Genomic DNA, 15319 nt, shown 5'->3' with positions numbered 1-15319 from the left:
TACAATCCTCGCCTAAATCTTACACACTGCTCCTTTAATCCTTATTAGTTTGGTAAGTTAAGTGGATCTGACTATGACAATCTCTTCCAAACAGGAAATGGCTAATATGAACATGATGACAGACTGAATAATGTTTGTGTAAATAAAGTAAAATGAAACAGAAATTCAGACTTGATTGTCAAATCTAAAGGATAAATCTGGGGAAAAACCTGATGATGTCATAAGGTTATTTTGGCTTAGACTTGAGGACTGTTTTAAAGACAGCTTGCAACACATCTGGACACGCAGAACCTGAAAGACATTTGAATTTATCAGCCAGTGACGGTCTAATGAAAAGATACTACTGGTTGCATTATGGGAAATGTAGTGTCTAGTGTTTTTGGAGCATGATATGAGATCTAAATCATATATATATTTTTTTTCTCTTGTGTAAGTCTCCTAACTTTACTCCATCACTGTGATTTATGTGGTGCATTAAAAGTGTTGCGAATGCATTGAACCATGACATAACTGCAAAACACATCTGCTGCACATACAGCATTTGCAGCATACAACCAAGATGGCTGCTCCTCCTCAACTTTGCTCTGCATGGTTATATTTGTATTGTATATTTAGTTATATTTTTGCCCTATGTTTTTTTCTTGTGTGATTTTCTTTTGTTACAGATTTTTAGTGAGACTAAAATCTGGTTGTAGTGTGATGGCTCATAATGCATGTAAACTGATTTTATGTGTAATATGAAAGGAACAGATAAGAAAATCGAAACAAGCAGCGGATGTCATAAAGAGTATCCCATGTTTAGGAAAATACATTTTGACTATCTGGGTAGAAATGTACACAGTAATGTTTCTGGATGTCCAAGCACGACGTCAGAGGCCGGTCATTTGTTGTTCCTCCCCAACACAAGTCTTGAATGAATATTGTGAAGTAAAATGAAGTGTTGTGTTCGGCCCCTCTGCTCATGCTGATCTTGTGATAGGGGAAAACACATTCCCTCTGCATTACTTGCCAAATGCGTGCGTGTGTGTGTGTGTGTGTGTGTGTGTGCGTATAGGGATCCTGCATCGAAGGAGCACAATAAATCACACTTTAGCAGGATCATGTGATTAATGGAGGGAGGGCAGTGAAGCATTTGGAAATCCCTGCTGCAGACTTGATGACATTGTGTTTGCCTCCTCTAAAGAAAACACGGGCCGACTCACAAAGTCGAATGTATAAAAAGAACAGGTTACAACACACATGTACAAATGCACTCTGCATAATGAAACCCATCCTACATAGGGGAGTCTAACTTGATGGACAACAGCCCCACCTACAGGACAGAAATGTTGCATACAATCCGATTAAAGATATTAAACAATGTCAACTTTATTGATTATAATGAAAAGTGAACATACACTATATTGAGGAAGTAACTTAACAGTGAAGACAGAACGTCCCTTTAAAGATATCAAAAACGTTCCTCCTGAATGGCTTGTGTGAAAAACATAATAAGGCACTCTTGTTATAAAATCAGGCAATAGAACAAAGCTGTGTCATATAAAATTCATAACTAGGAAAGAGTTAATCTAGAAAATTTGAATACCTTTCCATAAAATCAAAGTGAAAGCCCAGTAGGACCAGCTAACATACATGTAGTGAACCAAAGCTAAAATATCAAAATGTTCCCCGAAAGGTTAATTTGGTCTTGTACTGTAAAAGGCAGTTAGTGCTCTCTGTTAAAATATTTGTAACAGTGGAAGAAAAAAAAAAATAAAAAACAACCTGAGGTGGAAAAACTGGAATGTGTGATTAAAGCTCAGCTCAAACATTTTTATGTTCCTGCACAACTGCTCGTTTCAACTTGAGCTACAACAATCAACATTTAAGCTATCAACTTTTACATTCTGGGATTTTAATGTGGAGTTGGAAGCAAATCAATCAATTTGAGGCTAAAGCTATCGTTCTCCAAGGTGCAAACAGCAAGAGGCGAGTGGACACATGTTGTCAGACTTCACCGTTTTTAGCTGAAGTCTCTGTCGGGGAGAACCAGCGGGGCCACCAGGGTCCAGAGGTAGATCCCCAGGCCGAGCCAGCTGGAGCAGATCTTCACCCACACGGCCGGCATGGTGCTCTGCATGGTGTCGTAGTTGGTGTTCGGCCTGGTGAGCCAAAGCAAAACCAGAGAGAAGTCAGTTTTGCAGCAAGTCTGAAAGGGTTTGCCGAGGACAACAAAAAACAGATACTCACTTGTACCAGTTGGTGAGGGTCATCATGATGTAGAGGGAGGCCAGGAAGAGGCTAAAGTGGAAGAAGGAGTAGCTGTAAGTGACGCCGTCCTCTTCGTTGTCCACCGCCCGTCGGACTCCGTCCTCCTCGACCACCATGTCGGCAGTCAGACCCTGGCCCTCCTCAGTTTGCATCAGCTTGTTCACCTGGGTGTTGTTGGAGGAGCGGATGCTGTGGCGAGCGAGAGCAAATGACAGGACCAAAGTTAGCGACCATCTCTTTCTAATTCTGCATGCTGATCATTTCTTCTTAATAAAGATTTCCATGTTTCCAGATTGAACTTGATCCTGGAGGCTTATGTCAACTCACAGTCTTTCTTTATGCTGTAGCAGGTTTGGTTTTTTGAACTACCACTGACAGGACTCGGCTTGTTATTGGAAGTGTCTGACAACATAACATTATGACAAGGATCCCTACAGAAATAGACCTTTTTTGCTAAAGAGTAAATAGAAACAGCCTCGAAATTGCTATTGCCACGGCCACAAGACTCCATTTAAATAAAAAGTCATTTAAGCATGCATGGAGCCAGCATAGTGTCCTGCCTACTCAGTTTTTTGACACTCACACACCAATGGAACAGCCATCAGGAGCAATTTGGGGTTCAGTGTGTTGCTCAAGGATACTTTGACATCGACTGGAGGAGCCTGGGATCGAACCGCTGATCTTCTTAGTAATTAAACGTATGTGGCAGGAGGTTGAGGACAACAGGTGAGTGTGTACCTTATACATCTCCTTCACAGAGTTATTTTGTGGTTAGAAACACTAGGTTGCTGCCACCCATGTATTTGTTTGGTGAAGCTCTTTTTTTTTTTTAGATAAGACAGTTAGGTTTTCGGTTTGTGTTTTGTTTTAGAGGTAGAGGTGAGTTGAGGCCTGGTTTTGTTATCTTGGCTTTTTTTATTTGGCACAACCACTTTGTCACATTTGGAGAACCTTGTGTTACATTTCTAAAGAAATCACTTTTCATTTCGTAACTTCCTCTCTGACTTCTTCAATTATCTGATTGTCGCGTTATTGTCGTCTTTTGTCTCTTGTTTTGGGTTGTTGTTGCCCTCCCTCTGCTTATATTATACTACTATATGTTGCAAAAGTAAACTATACTATTCCCAAATAAGCTTTTTGTTTCAGTCTTCCATGACTACTTCTAAAAATGTATTTCTATACAGGCAAATCATCATGACAACATGAAGCCTAAAAACACCAGCAATATAATAAACATACCTGGCGTAAAGAGTACAGAACAAGAAAATGATCAGTCCCACGATGCCCTGTGCATCCCACCACTGGGTGTTTCCAGGGGCTGGGGTAGGAGGTGCAGGTCCTGGCGCTGGAGTTGGACTGCTGGGCTGGACCAAACTCAACAGACTGGGGTTACACTTGCGGTCTGAGTTCGAAAACACAGAAAACAACGTTTAAAAAAAGTTGAAAAGTAGTTGCAGCTACAGGGGTTTGTTTTTTGTTTCTTTTGTCAGTTGTGTTGCGACTCAGATTCATTGGACTTACTGGGGTTGTTGGTCATGGCTGACCAGGTGACATACATGGTGTAGAGGGTGATGATGGAGGCCTGGAGCAGACCTGAGCTGGGCTGAACCTCCTGTAAAGATAATGGTATGGGGTTGAGTCAGAAAATAAATCATTGTGCCTGTAGAACAAAACTCTCTTCAGCGGTCAAGTGATTTTGTCCTTGCGTGCAGAGATAACAAAAGGTCACAGCTACGACCAATGTTAATTTCATATAAGCTTGTCTTTGAGATTCAGCATCAAACAGCAGTTATGCTCATTTATTACTGATATACACACACAATTGGTCGCGTATTATACGTGAAGAATTAGGGCACAAAATATCAACATTTAGGAGCTTCAGTCCAAAAATAGTCATCAACGTCCGTCTTCTATTACCTGAACTTTGGGCAGAATGGCCACGATGGACACAACGATGCAGAATATGAAGTTGAGGCTGATGAAGACCTTGTGCTCGGTGCAGTCGTCAGGTTGGGTATAAAACACGTAGAAAAGCACAAGAGCAGTGAAAGCCAGGGCGTAGAAGATGATGGTGAAGAAAAGCAGACCTGTGAGAAAAACAAATGTCGTTACTCATTTGCTTTTAGTTTTTAAATCTCCTATTGGGCTGGCTCCTGACTGTTTATCTGATATGTTGGTCAAATACATTTCCTCCACATCCCTGAGATCCTCCACAGCAGAACTACAAAGTACAGCAATGCTGCGCTCTGAAACCTAGAATACAGGCACTGCCTTTCAAATCGGACAAACACTAACTTCTCAACTTGCACTTAAAGGTTTATTGGGGTAAATGAGGGAGTGTGTTGCCGTTCTACCTGCAAACCAGCACTTTGGGTTTCCATTCTCTGCCTTCTCCAGCCAGACCTGGTTCCAGGAATGGGCGAAGTCCACCAGCAGGATGAGCTGGATGATGATGAAGATGAAAGAGCCCACCGCGCCAAAGTAATACCACACTGAGACCAGACAGAAATGGATTTGGGTTTAGAGGGTTGTTAGGCTGTGCAATGACAGTGGCATTTATTTACAACACCAAACCATGAAGCAGAACTATCAGTGCAGGTCACTGTAGGTCAACATGGTCAGTTCTGGTTATTATATATGAACTGATTAGCTCATACATGAACAATGAAGATCAGAAGAGACAACTGAGAGTTCTTCAACATTTCTTCTACAACATGAAGTGCAGTTTTATTTGATGATTACAAGTAGTTATTTACCATGAACCCAAAATGACGATAATCCATCTCTAAAAATTAGAAGCTATCTTAACAGAAGCAGTCATACAAAAAGTTTGCCTAAATAAAATGATAAAAATTGAAAGTTGACATTTAAATCACAGACTTTCTGATCACAATTAAGAAAAGAGAAGCTTTCAGTTCTTGACAGTTTGGTGGTAGAAAAGATTTCAACACACTCACACCTACATCTATGCAGCTTTCAGTCTGACCTTAATCAGAGCGTACTTGTATGCTCGGTTTAGATAAAATAGAAACCTGGCAATAAAGTAACTGATAAATAAAGACTCTGATAACAGCTCTGGGCTTCATACCTGTTGTGAACATGCCCTCTGGAATGAAGAAAGCGCCTACAGTTATGCCAAGCAGCACCAGGAACTTGAAGAACCAGAATCTGAGAGGAGAAAAGGTTATTGTAAGTACAGAAGTACAGAACAAGTATGCTACAATCTTACAGGTGCAGCCCCCACGTTTGGCCAGCAGAGTTCAGTATGCCTTCATCGTATACGACTGTGGTGCTGAGGCTGTGGTGCACAAAACGTACCCATTTTGGATGGCGGCTCTGGGGTCCTTGCTGCTGCGCACTCGGATCATGATGATGGAGAAGAGGAAGAAGAAGCAGGCCATGGCAAAGCACATGCGGTACACTGACTTGTAGCCCACAATGATGTCACAGTTCACCTTGTTCTCTATGCCAGGGATGGACAAGCCACCAAGACAGAAACCTGGAATCTGATAGTGTGAAGCACACAAAGGAGATAATGGGTCAGTGAACTAAGGATTAAACTGGGTCAACTGGAAGGCTTTTTGAATTTGGATGATCTTTAAAAAAGAGAGACTGCTGGTAGAAGAATAAACACATAATCAGAGCATCCTGTCCAGCCGCTCTACAGTGTCACTGTTGCTGGGTTACAGCCTTATGAAACTAATTTGAATTATTTTCCTATTTCATCTCGAATTGGAAATGACATGTGGGCTGAGAAAATTCAAAGATACTTGGGTCTTATGAAACGATTAAAGGTGTCTTATGTAACAGCCCAGTGTGGCCCATTAAATTTGATCTAATCTAGTCTCATTTGATGTACCTTTTTAAGATGTTCCTCCATGCCTGGGAGAATCATAATGACAGACACCATGGTCCCGAGCAGCAGCATGAAGGAGAAGGCCAGCCGGCTGATGGTGGAGCTGTACGTTGACGGGCAGCATGACGACAGGAGGCAGGAGGCCGAGCCGCACAAACAGGACGCCTGGAGAACAGACGAGGGAGACGATTAGCTTGGGCATTCGTACAGATTCATATGTTTTATTAAACTCAAGGACAAGGGTGGGATAATCAGGGTAATGCATGCATGGCTTGCAACAACTGTGGTGGGTGGAAAAAACAAAACAAATAACACTGTGTCTGCTGTCAGGGCAACCATCTTTCTCCTTCTTTTACACGCTTCCAGAAAAGCAAAGACAAATGATGATTTACAGCAGCAGTAATCAGGCTTGTGATTAGAGCTGCCATCGTAACAAAGCTCTCCCTCTCTCGGTTTCTCATCCAGCGCCGTAGACAGGATCACTGAGGATTCCTGCATGATTCAGACACAGACTGCTGAGAGATGTTTGACGCACTGAGGCGGAGACTGTAGCTGAGATCAGCCATCCTTCCCTAAATATGCACCAGAGTACACAGGCCCTTGGTGTAAACACTGTGACCGTGACGAGAAGAATACAGTTGCCATGGTTCACCCTTGCCAAAGCCTTACTGCCTTGGCAACAACCACCTCTTAAAAATAACTAATAAATACAGCCAAGACAAAAACTACACAAATCACAACTTCAAGTTTACTTAGGAATATTACAAAAAACTCATGGTGATAACAAAGGATATTAAAAATCACATCACAAATACAAGGTGGCATTTACATGTCTTATTTTGTAAGATTTGATTTTAGGTATGGCTGCTTGCTTTTTGGCAATTTAAAAGAGCAGTGTGTAGGATTTAGAAGCATCTCGCTGTGAGGACTGCAGTTTGCAACCAGCTGAAACATGTGCTGGGTGTGAACTCCTGGTTAGGATTCCTTCAGTGTTCATTGTTCAGAAGGTTTTTACCAGGAGCCAAATTATCCACAGAGGACTCCTCTACTCTGAAACAAACAGACCAGGTGATAACAACTGGTTAAAACACTAAATAAAGCAGTTTCACGTCACAAATCAGTGTTTCTGCGATGCTGTGTGGCTGGTTGCAGACAGGTCGATGGCTCAGCGCCGTCATCTGAAAACTGAATTATCCGCAGAGGTCTCCTCTACTCCAAAACAAACAGACCCGATAATGCTAAAAGCACGTAATTAAGCAGTTACATATTAAAAAAAAATCAGTATTTTTCTGACGCTGAGGGGATGCTCACTATCATGGCCGACATGAAAACGGAATTGGCCCTATCTAGGGCCGGTGTTTCGTCTGTCCATTCTGGGCTACTGTAGAAACATGGCGGTGCAACATGACGGACTCCGTGGACGAGGATCAGCTTCCTATGCAGATATAAACGGCTCATCATAAGGTGACAACTCCTATTTTCAGGTTATAATACACTACAGAAAACACACTTATTATAGTGTATTCTGTTTTTGCAAATATATTCCCCCTAATCCTCACACTGAACTTTTAACATCTGAGAAGTTTATCTTTAAATTATCTTGTTTTCAATACTGACATATATGGCACTCCTATCAAAAATAGCTGATGCCCAGGCCCAACACTGAATCACAGGAAAAGTGAAGGGAATACACTGAAAATATCATAATATAAATGAAAAAAAAAAACACCCTCTAGATATTGATCTAAATGAGATCTGTCTACCTGTGGTAAAATTTACAACTGTGCCACAGTTGCATCTTTTATTAGTGACCTACTGCAGTTCTTCTCAAATGGTGCCATGATGCAAATCCAGCTGCGCCCTGGGATTCTGTGATAACCTCACATTATTATTGCAATCAACTGCACCTATACAAAAACTTATGAATGGATTTTTAATTGACTATATCAGTACATTGTACACACCCATTTCCTGATAAAGAGATAAACTCTACTTAAAAAATGCAATTGATTTATTGTAATTTAAAAGCCTTCACAGGGAACCTATTTGTTGCCGTTCATGCCAGGGAATTATAAGTGTGTGACACATCACATTATCTTACATTATTTCTGGTTTATATGAATGTGTTATTGGTGCTTTGATGTAAAACGTTTAAAATGGATTCTTAAATAATTGTGTTAATAAATATTTCATGAGTAATATTTTGTCCATTGTTATTTGATATAAGTAAATAAGAACAAACATTTATGCCGTGGTAAGAGTGTTAACACACGTTACAGAGGCTATTGCGCACAGATGTAATTACAGGGGTGCCTTGAGATTTTGGCTTGCCCTTTGGTGTAAGTATACATTGTCTTGGAAATTGTATCCTTCCCTGTTTGGAAGATGGTTATAACCTTTTTGTGGATGTATTTGGAATCTTCCTTTACTTTTATCATGTAGCTGATTAATATATATGTTGACAAAGCAACAGTTGGATCTTCTGGATACGGGTGTATTTGACCTACAATCACTTGTCCCACACTTGTCCTTCATCAGTGTCAGAGATATCACATATATGAACTGAAATTAAATGTATATGTAAATATATAATGTATAAAACGTGAGAAAAGTCCAATGTGGGTAAATAAACAACAAAAGGATCAGATTTAAACCAAGACAAGACAGATTAAGATGAGCACAAGAACACAGAAACCAAACAGTGACGCCCTACTCCAGATGGGACGGCCTCAGAGCCTGGGTAAAACCCGGAAATGCGCCTCTCTACAAAACACCTTGCATATCTAACAAACAGCGTGATATTATGTTCATATTACTACCTGACTGCAGTCATATGAAAATACTGACGGTAGAAATTGGCCTGAAAGTTTAACGTTACTGTACATTAAGTCATATGACAGCACACACGGCCCTGCTGCTCTCACACTAAACAATATTCACATATCTGGTATTAACATTATTAAAATTAACATTTTAAACATCTTATATATATTTAAATACATTTAGCCGGTTTAAAAGTCAGTTTAAGTTGAATATAATGTTCAAAAAACGGCAGTTTGTCAACTTTAAATGTTTGGGTTGCTTATTTCAACGACTTCCTCACAGGGGAAGACACATTTCAAACTGATTTAACATTAAAGTTTATCTTGATTTAATATGTATGCCACATTAAAACAGTAACTAGTGTTAAACTATTTAAATTAAATGTAATGTCACATGACACATAACGTTACGTCTGCAGTAAAATATCAGCTTGTATCGTTAGTTTCACTTGACGTTGCGTCGATATCATAACGCAGTGTTTTCTTAGCTAAACAACGCGCAGCCAAATTAGCCACAAAAATGTTAAAATTACAAAGTGTACATTTGTTATAAAGCGACACAACAACCGGTAAATGTTTACTTACACAACTGGCCAGGGAACCCACGGCCAAACACGCTCCCATGTTGGTTTATTTCACGATGTCGATGTAAGTTGTAAAAGCTTTAAAACTTCACGAAGAAACTGTCCGACTCAAGATGGCGTCGTCAAGTATATTAAAATGAGTAGGCGGATGTCCGTGCATTCCCTTCAAAATAAAAGCTTTGTTTTATACATACACGTAGATATGTTATATAGTATGGACATTAAGACATTATTTCAGTTTGTTTCTTTGCACATTTTGAGGGATTATGTCGACATGAAACGCAACGTACCCGTGGGGGGTTATGAAAGCTGTCGTTGCAGAAGAAACCGTCAACATTGACGTTCTCAGTTATATTTTAACAGCGTATTTACTCTACTTCCGGTAATGTCTGGGTAAACTTGAAAATAATAATACTAATACATCTATGACTTCACTTTAGGGCGTTGCTGTGAGCAGTAGTCTGCTGTAATACATCACAGACTGTAATTTACATAGTCGTCATTCCAAAGATTATATTATATTTAACATTAATATATAGGCTACATTATAGTCCAATCATCACCTCACACACATCACTCACTAAACTAGCCAGGTGTGTGTCACCTGCTGACAGGAAGCAAAATCAATTAAAATGTAATCAGTCAGCAGATGGTTTTATTAATTGCCTGTGTTTTTTGCAATAAAGGTTTTTGCTACTTTACTGCATAAAAAGCAATATGTTCTCTTACACTGTATGTACACTGTATGGCATATCCACTGTTACCAACATTAATTGCAATCAAATTGAAAAGTATTTTACTGTTATATTATTATATCTATATATTGATATATGTGCAGGCTGGATGTTTCAGAAAATGGTATTACTTGGTATAACTTATATTCTATAACAACCACACTGAGACAATGAGGTCTGTGCATTACTCTGTAGTTTCTGAGCCAGTAAATCATTACAAGAATATTACGATAATGTTGTTTCCATTTGTGTTGCAATAAATATTCATACTCAGTGATCCACACACACTGCTCATCCTCTAAAGAGATCCTTTCTGTGGATACTTAAGGAGGAACATATCAGAAAGGAGCAGAGTCATAGTGGAAGCAACGCACATCTCTAATAACCACTGAGTAAGAAAGAAGAGGGGAAAATATAATTTAAAATGACATAATGTGATCTACGCTTCATTTAAACTAACTGATATAGTTAGAGACTGACAGTATCATAGGTGTGCAAATTTTAAATGTACACTATATGAAGAGAATTAAATCAATTAATGTTATACACAGAGAAATAGCATACACATATAATAGCTCAACAATAAGACCCTAATAGTAATATGTACGATGCATTAGTGCATATTTATATCTTTAATAGTATAAGGGGAAAGCATTAATCGCCCACATGCACACCACGACCATTGCAAAGTCACTACGGCCCAATTACACAGCCAGATTGAAGCAAATAGAAAAATTACTAATTAAATGTCACCAGAAGTAGCAACCAGTGAGTAAACAGGCTCGGCAGCAAAGGTCAGACACTGAGTTTAAAGCAACAGGGGGGGTAAACCTCCATCTGTTTGTGTCTGACCTTCAGAGACACTGCAAAGGCGCTCACCTGGAGCAAAGATAAAGCTTCTCCACGTCTTCTTTTTGCAGCTGTCTAAAGAGCAGAGAGCAAAGAGAGGCTTTGAACATCCTCAGAAGAAACCAGAATGTTATGCTAACATTCCTCGAGGGACTGACATTGGTTAAAGTGACCACTGCTGTCATCTTTATCTTTGATATGTTTGATATTTTAATAATAATCCCAGGACCCAATGTGTCTGCTTAGGCTGAATAGTTATCAGTATGATGTATTTCATTTTAATGTCCTGGAGCTCTCTGTGCCAGATTGTGAGGTTATTGTGTGATTGTGCAGGTGTGTCTGTGGGTTAATGCTGGGCTACACTGTAGTTGTCATCATTTACTAAATGAGAATGTAAAAAGGCCTGTTGACTGAAACCATGACAGCCTGTGCTTTTCGTGCACCACTGTTTTTCTGTTTCTATTTAAGGTGGCAGTATCCACATCATATGTGCCAGTGCGTTTTATTGTCTCTGCAATAAGAATGAAAGAAAGAATGGAGATGAAAGATAAAATAAATTATCCGTATAATTTAGAATTGAGGAGAAATTAACTTGTGATCGAATTCTATCAAACGACAGGTGAAGAGGCGAGTCCATTTGTTAACACTGTGTGCGCCCCTGACTGAGACACAACAATGGTACAAACCTCTGAGCAGCAGCGGCAAGATAAAGGAGCGCGAGTTACACAGGAAACGGTACCAATGTGACTTCAAAATAAAACAAAATATTTAAAAAAATATTAACATTAAAAAACATTTTAAAATCTATCATCTAACATATTTTAAAATCATTATTATTACATTATTAGATTATTGTTTAAAACTGTATATTTCCTACACTGTCAACCTCTACTTGTACATAACAGTGATGTTAATAACAAAAATAATATTTGTACGATTCAATAGGCTACAAATAAATGTCAAAATCTATACTGAGCTGAATAAGTGAACCTTAAACATTATTAAAATACTATTCTTGAAGCTTTACACTGTTTCATGGTGATTTTTTAGCTGAAAAAAGCAGGAAACATGATGTGCTGTTTAGCTGTGAAGCTTAATTTTATTAATACTACACAATGAGAGGTTCAGGTCAGACAGAGAAGCTACCTTTAGGCATAAAGAGTAGGAATTCATATATTGTAGTGAATGTATTTTGAAATCAATATATTCTGTGTAGCTCTGTCGGTCTGAGCAACATATTATCATCACTCACAAAATATTTACAATATAATACAAATATTTATAAATATAGCTGTAAATGTTTGTTTTTTAGGCATAAATGTTAGGCTATATTTTTGGAATAACACTTAAAAAATGTATTTACATTTTATTTCTGTGCCTATCCCGATGCCATATGTTTTTGTCTAGAAGGTTGCATTTTCCTCATGGAAATAATTATCGTCGGTCTGAGCAACATATTATCACTCACAAAATATTTATAATATCATGAAAAGAAATATAAGTACATATAGCTTTTTTGTTGTTTGTTTGTTTTGCCGTAAATGTTAGGCTACATCTGTGGAATAATACTTAAATTATTTTATTTTATTTTTTTTCTGTGCATATCCTGATGCCATTTGTTCTTATCTAGAAAGTTCCATTTACCTCGTGGAAATAATCAAAACTGTGCTAATTTATTTGGAAATAAATATATTATGTACAGGTCTTAGCAACATATTATTATCATTAACTAAATATTCATAATACTATAATATATATATATATATATATATATATATATAGATAGATAGATAGATAGATAGATAGATATAAGTATTTTTTGTTTTGCCATAAATGTTAGGCTACATCTGTGGATTAATACTTAAATTATTTATTTTTTATTTCTGTGCATATCCTGACGCCATTTGTTTTGGTCTAGAAGGTTCCATTTTCCTCATGGAAATAAATAAAACAGTGCTAATTTATTTTGAAATCAATATATTCTGTACAGGTCTGAGCAACACATTATTATCACTCACAAAATATTTATAATATTATAAAAAAAATAATAATACAAAAGTACATGTAATTTATTTACTTTTTGCCGTAAATGTTAGGCTACATTTGTGGAATAATACTTAAAATTATTAATTTTTTATTTCTGTTCATATCCTGACGCCATTTGTTCCATTTTCCTCATGGAAATAATCAAAACAGTTTTTTCCCTTCTCCTCTATCGCGACAGCTGCTCTGCTTTTACTTTGAAGGCCAAATCCCTTCTTTTCCGGTACGCTCCGGCCTCAGTGCGCGCACCTGACGCTCCTCCCTGTTGCTGCTGGGAATGAGCGCACAGTGAAGTGCTCGGCGGTCCGTGTGCTGTGAGTGCGGTGTGGTCCACTCCGCGGCGGGTCCAGCGGTGTCAGCTGTGATGAGGCAGTGTAATGTGTCGCACCACACGGACCCTCTGACACTCCGCACGCACTCTTCTTCGTCCCTGCAGAAGATGGTGGCTGGCGGCTAGTTCCAACTTCGGACTCCGTGGTTTTTTTCCTCGGCGAAGCGCACTGAAATCACTTGGTGAGTGTCCGTCGTTGCGCACATACACTGTCACCTGTTCTGCTCCACAGGTAGGACATCAGGCCGGTCTGTGCTGCCTGCAGGCTGAGGAATGAGAGCTGGAGGAGAAGGTGCATGTTACAGTAGATTATAAGCGTGCAGGGAGGAATCAATGAGGCTTGAGCCATTATGTGCTCTGAAAAAAAAATCTAAATAAAAGGAACTGAAAGAGCAAATCATCACGTGACCAACTTATCTGCCAACATTAATTATAGCCTATCTGTTAAAATGTAACCACAGCTAACAGTGGATGTTAAAAACAGCAGGCTGCAGTCAACTCCAGCAGCCTACCTGTCACATCCATATGGGCTCTGAGCATTGTGTGTATCAGCTGTTCACATAGAAAAAACCCAACAGAGAGCTCTGTGGCAGATTTGAGTTAAGACAAGGTGCTTAAACTGTGACCTTCAGATGATGAATATAATATGAGAGGTTAAAAAAAAACATAGTCGAAAACTAACATTTTTAATATTATGATGAAATAACCAAAGAAGAATGTATTAAAAACACCAGAAAATCATACTTTTGGTTATTAATTCACTCTGACTCATGATTTAAGGAGTTTAAAGTTGGTTCTCAGTCCTTGAAGGCCAAATCTAAAGCCCAGTGGACAGTATTTTGTGCCACTATGTTAAATGGGACCTCTCTGCCTTCTTTAAAATGGACATAATTCACCACTTAGACCACCGTGAGATGCTGAAAACTAATATTTTATAACCTTAACAGCTCATATATGACATACTGTCATTACTGGCCAACCCTTACATCCACTCTTAAAGAAACTGACACTGAAATTTAAAAAAATCTAACTATATAAGTGTGTGTTTGTGATTTTAGCCCCTCATGTCCTATGCTTAGGAGTTCATCTACCACATTTTAATGAAGTCTGGGCCTGCTGGCATACCGGCAGCTCCTCCCTGTTTTTAATATTCACTTTAGCTCCATGGCACTTCCTTTAATTTTATGATTTCACCCTGTGTTAATTACATTTCCATGAGGTCATCTTTGGAAAGCAGTCTCATTTCTTGGGCTCGGCTCAGCGGTTGGCTGCCGGGGTGCTTTTGCTTTGCTATGCAGTGATCACCTGTCAATCAAACAGTGTGAGCAATGCTAGGACTTTTACTTTTTTGTGTGTTGCCGAAATTTGTGTCCTGGTTTAGTAGCCTATCATGTCTGGTCGGCCATGCTGGTTTTCACTGCTCATGGAAACCCATAGAGATCTTCTTTTGTTCACTCTAAAAAACTGGGATCATAGAACGCATCACTTCCTGTGATTTTTCCTACTTGAAAAATTGTTAGACAGGTGGAAGTTAAAGCTTTTACAACTGGCTATCAGTTAAAATCACTTAGATATACAGTACCAACTTTTAATGTAATAAAAAGTATTTAAAGCTGCATTCAATTTTGTTTTTTGTTTGTTCTTTGTTGGTCACTTGGTGGCACCACAACAAGTTGTCACCCCCACCCTGTATAAATTAATGGACGAAGCCACCATGAAACCACCAACTGGTTCATGGACTCCAATTTAGAAGCCTCAAGTTCGGCATTTTGGCCGTCGCCATCTTGTTTTTTTTGGAGCCAGAAGTGACCATATTTGGAAGAAAGGGTGGAGTTAACCCTAACGCTAGC

General features: G+C 38.9%; 2 protein-coding genes across 2 annotated transcripts in view; one reads left to right on the top strand and one right to left on the bottom strand.

Moving 5' to 3' along the window:
• Nucleotides 1-1343: 1343 nt before the first annotated feature.
• Nucleotides 1344-9644, bottom strand: serinc2 (serine incorporator 2). Its single transcript, XM_050034634.1, has 10 exons — nucleotides 9514-9644; nucleotides 6110-6271; nucleotides 5569-5756; nucleotides 5339-5418; nucleotides 4605-4742; nucleotides 4168-4337; nucleotides 3772-3862; nucleotides 3490-3652; nucleotides 2230-2439; nucleotides 1344-2141 (listed from the first exon to the last, which is right to left on the bottom strand). Exons 1-10 carry the CDS (start codon nucleotides 9550-9552, stop codon nucleotides 2003-2005), a joined length of 1380 nt encoding a protein of 459 aa, XP_049890591.1. The 5' UTR covers nucleotides 9553-9644; the 3' UTR covers nucleotides 1344-2002.
• Nucleotides 9645-13387: 3743 nt separating this feature from the next.
• pkib (protein kinase (cAMP-dependent, catalytic) inhibitor beta) overlaps nucleotides 13388-15319 on the top strand; it is a 32512-nt gene continuing 30580 nt past the window's right edge. Inside the window, exon 1 of the mRNA XM_050034676.1 lies at nucleotides 13388-13651. The gene's annotated coding sequence lies outside the window, so the exon portion shown is untranslated. The remainder of the gene's footprint in view (nucleotides 13652-15319) is intronic.

The sequence above is a fragment of the Epinephelus moara genome, chromosome 22 (genome assembly GCF_006386435.1).
Source record: "Epinephelus moara isolate mb chromosome 22, YSFRI_EMoa_1.0, whole genome shotgun sequence".
Lineage (NCBI taxonomy): Eukaryota > Metazoa > Chordata > Actinopteri > Perciformes > Serranidae > Epinephelus > Epinephelus moara.
Note: the sequence above shows the minus strand (reverse complement) of the source record. Positions and strands in the feature narration are given on the sequence as shown.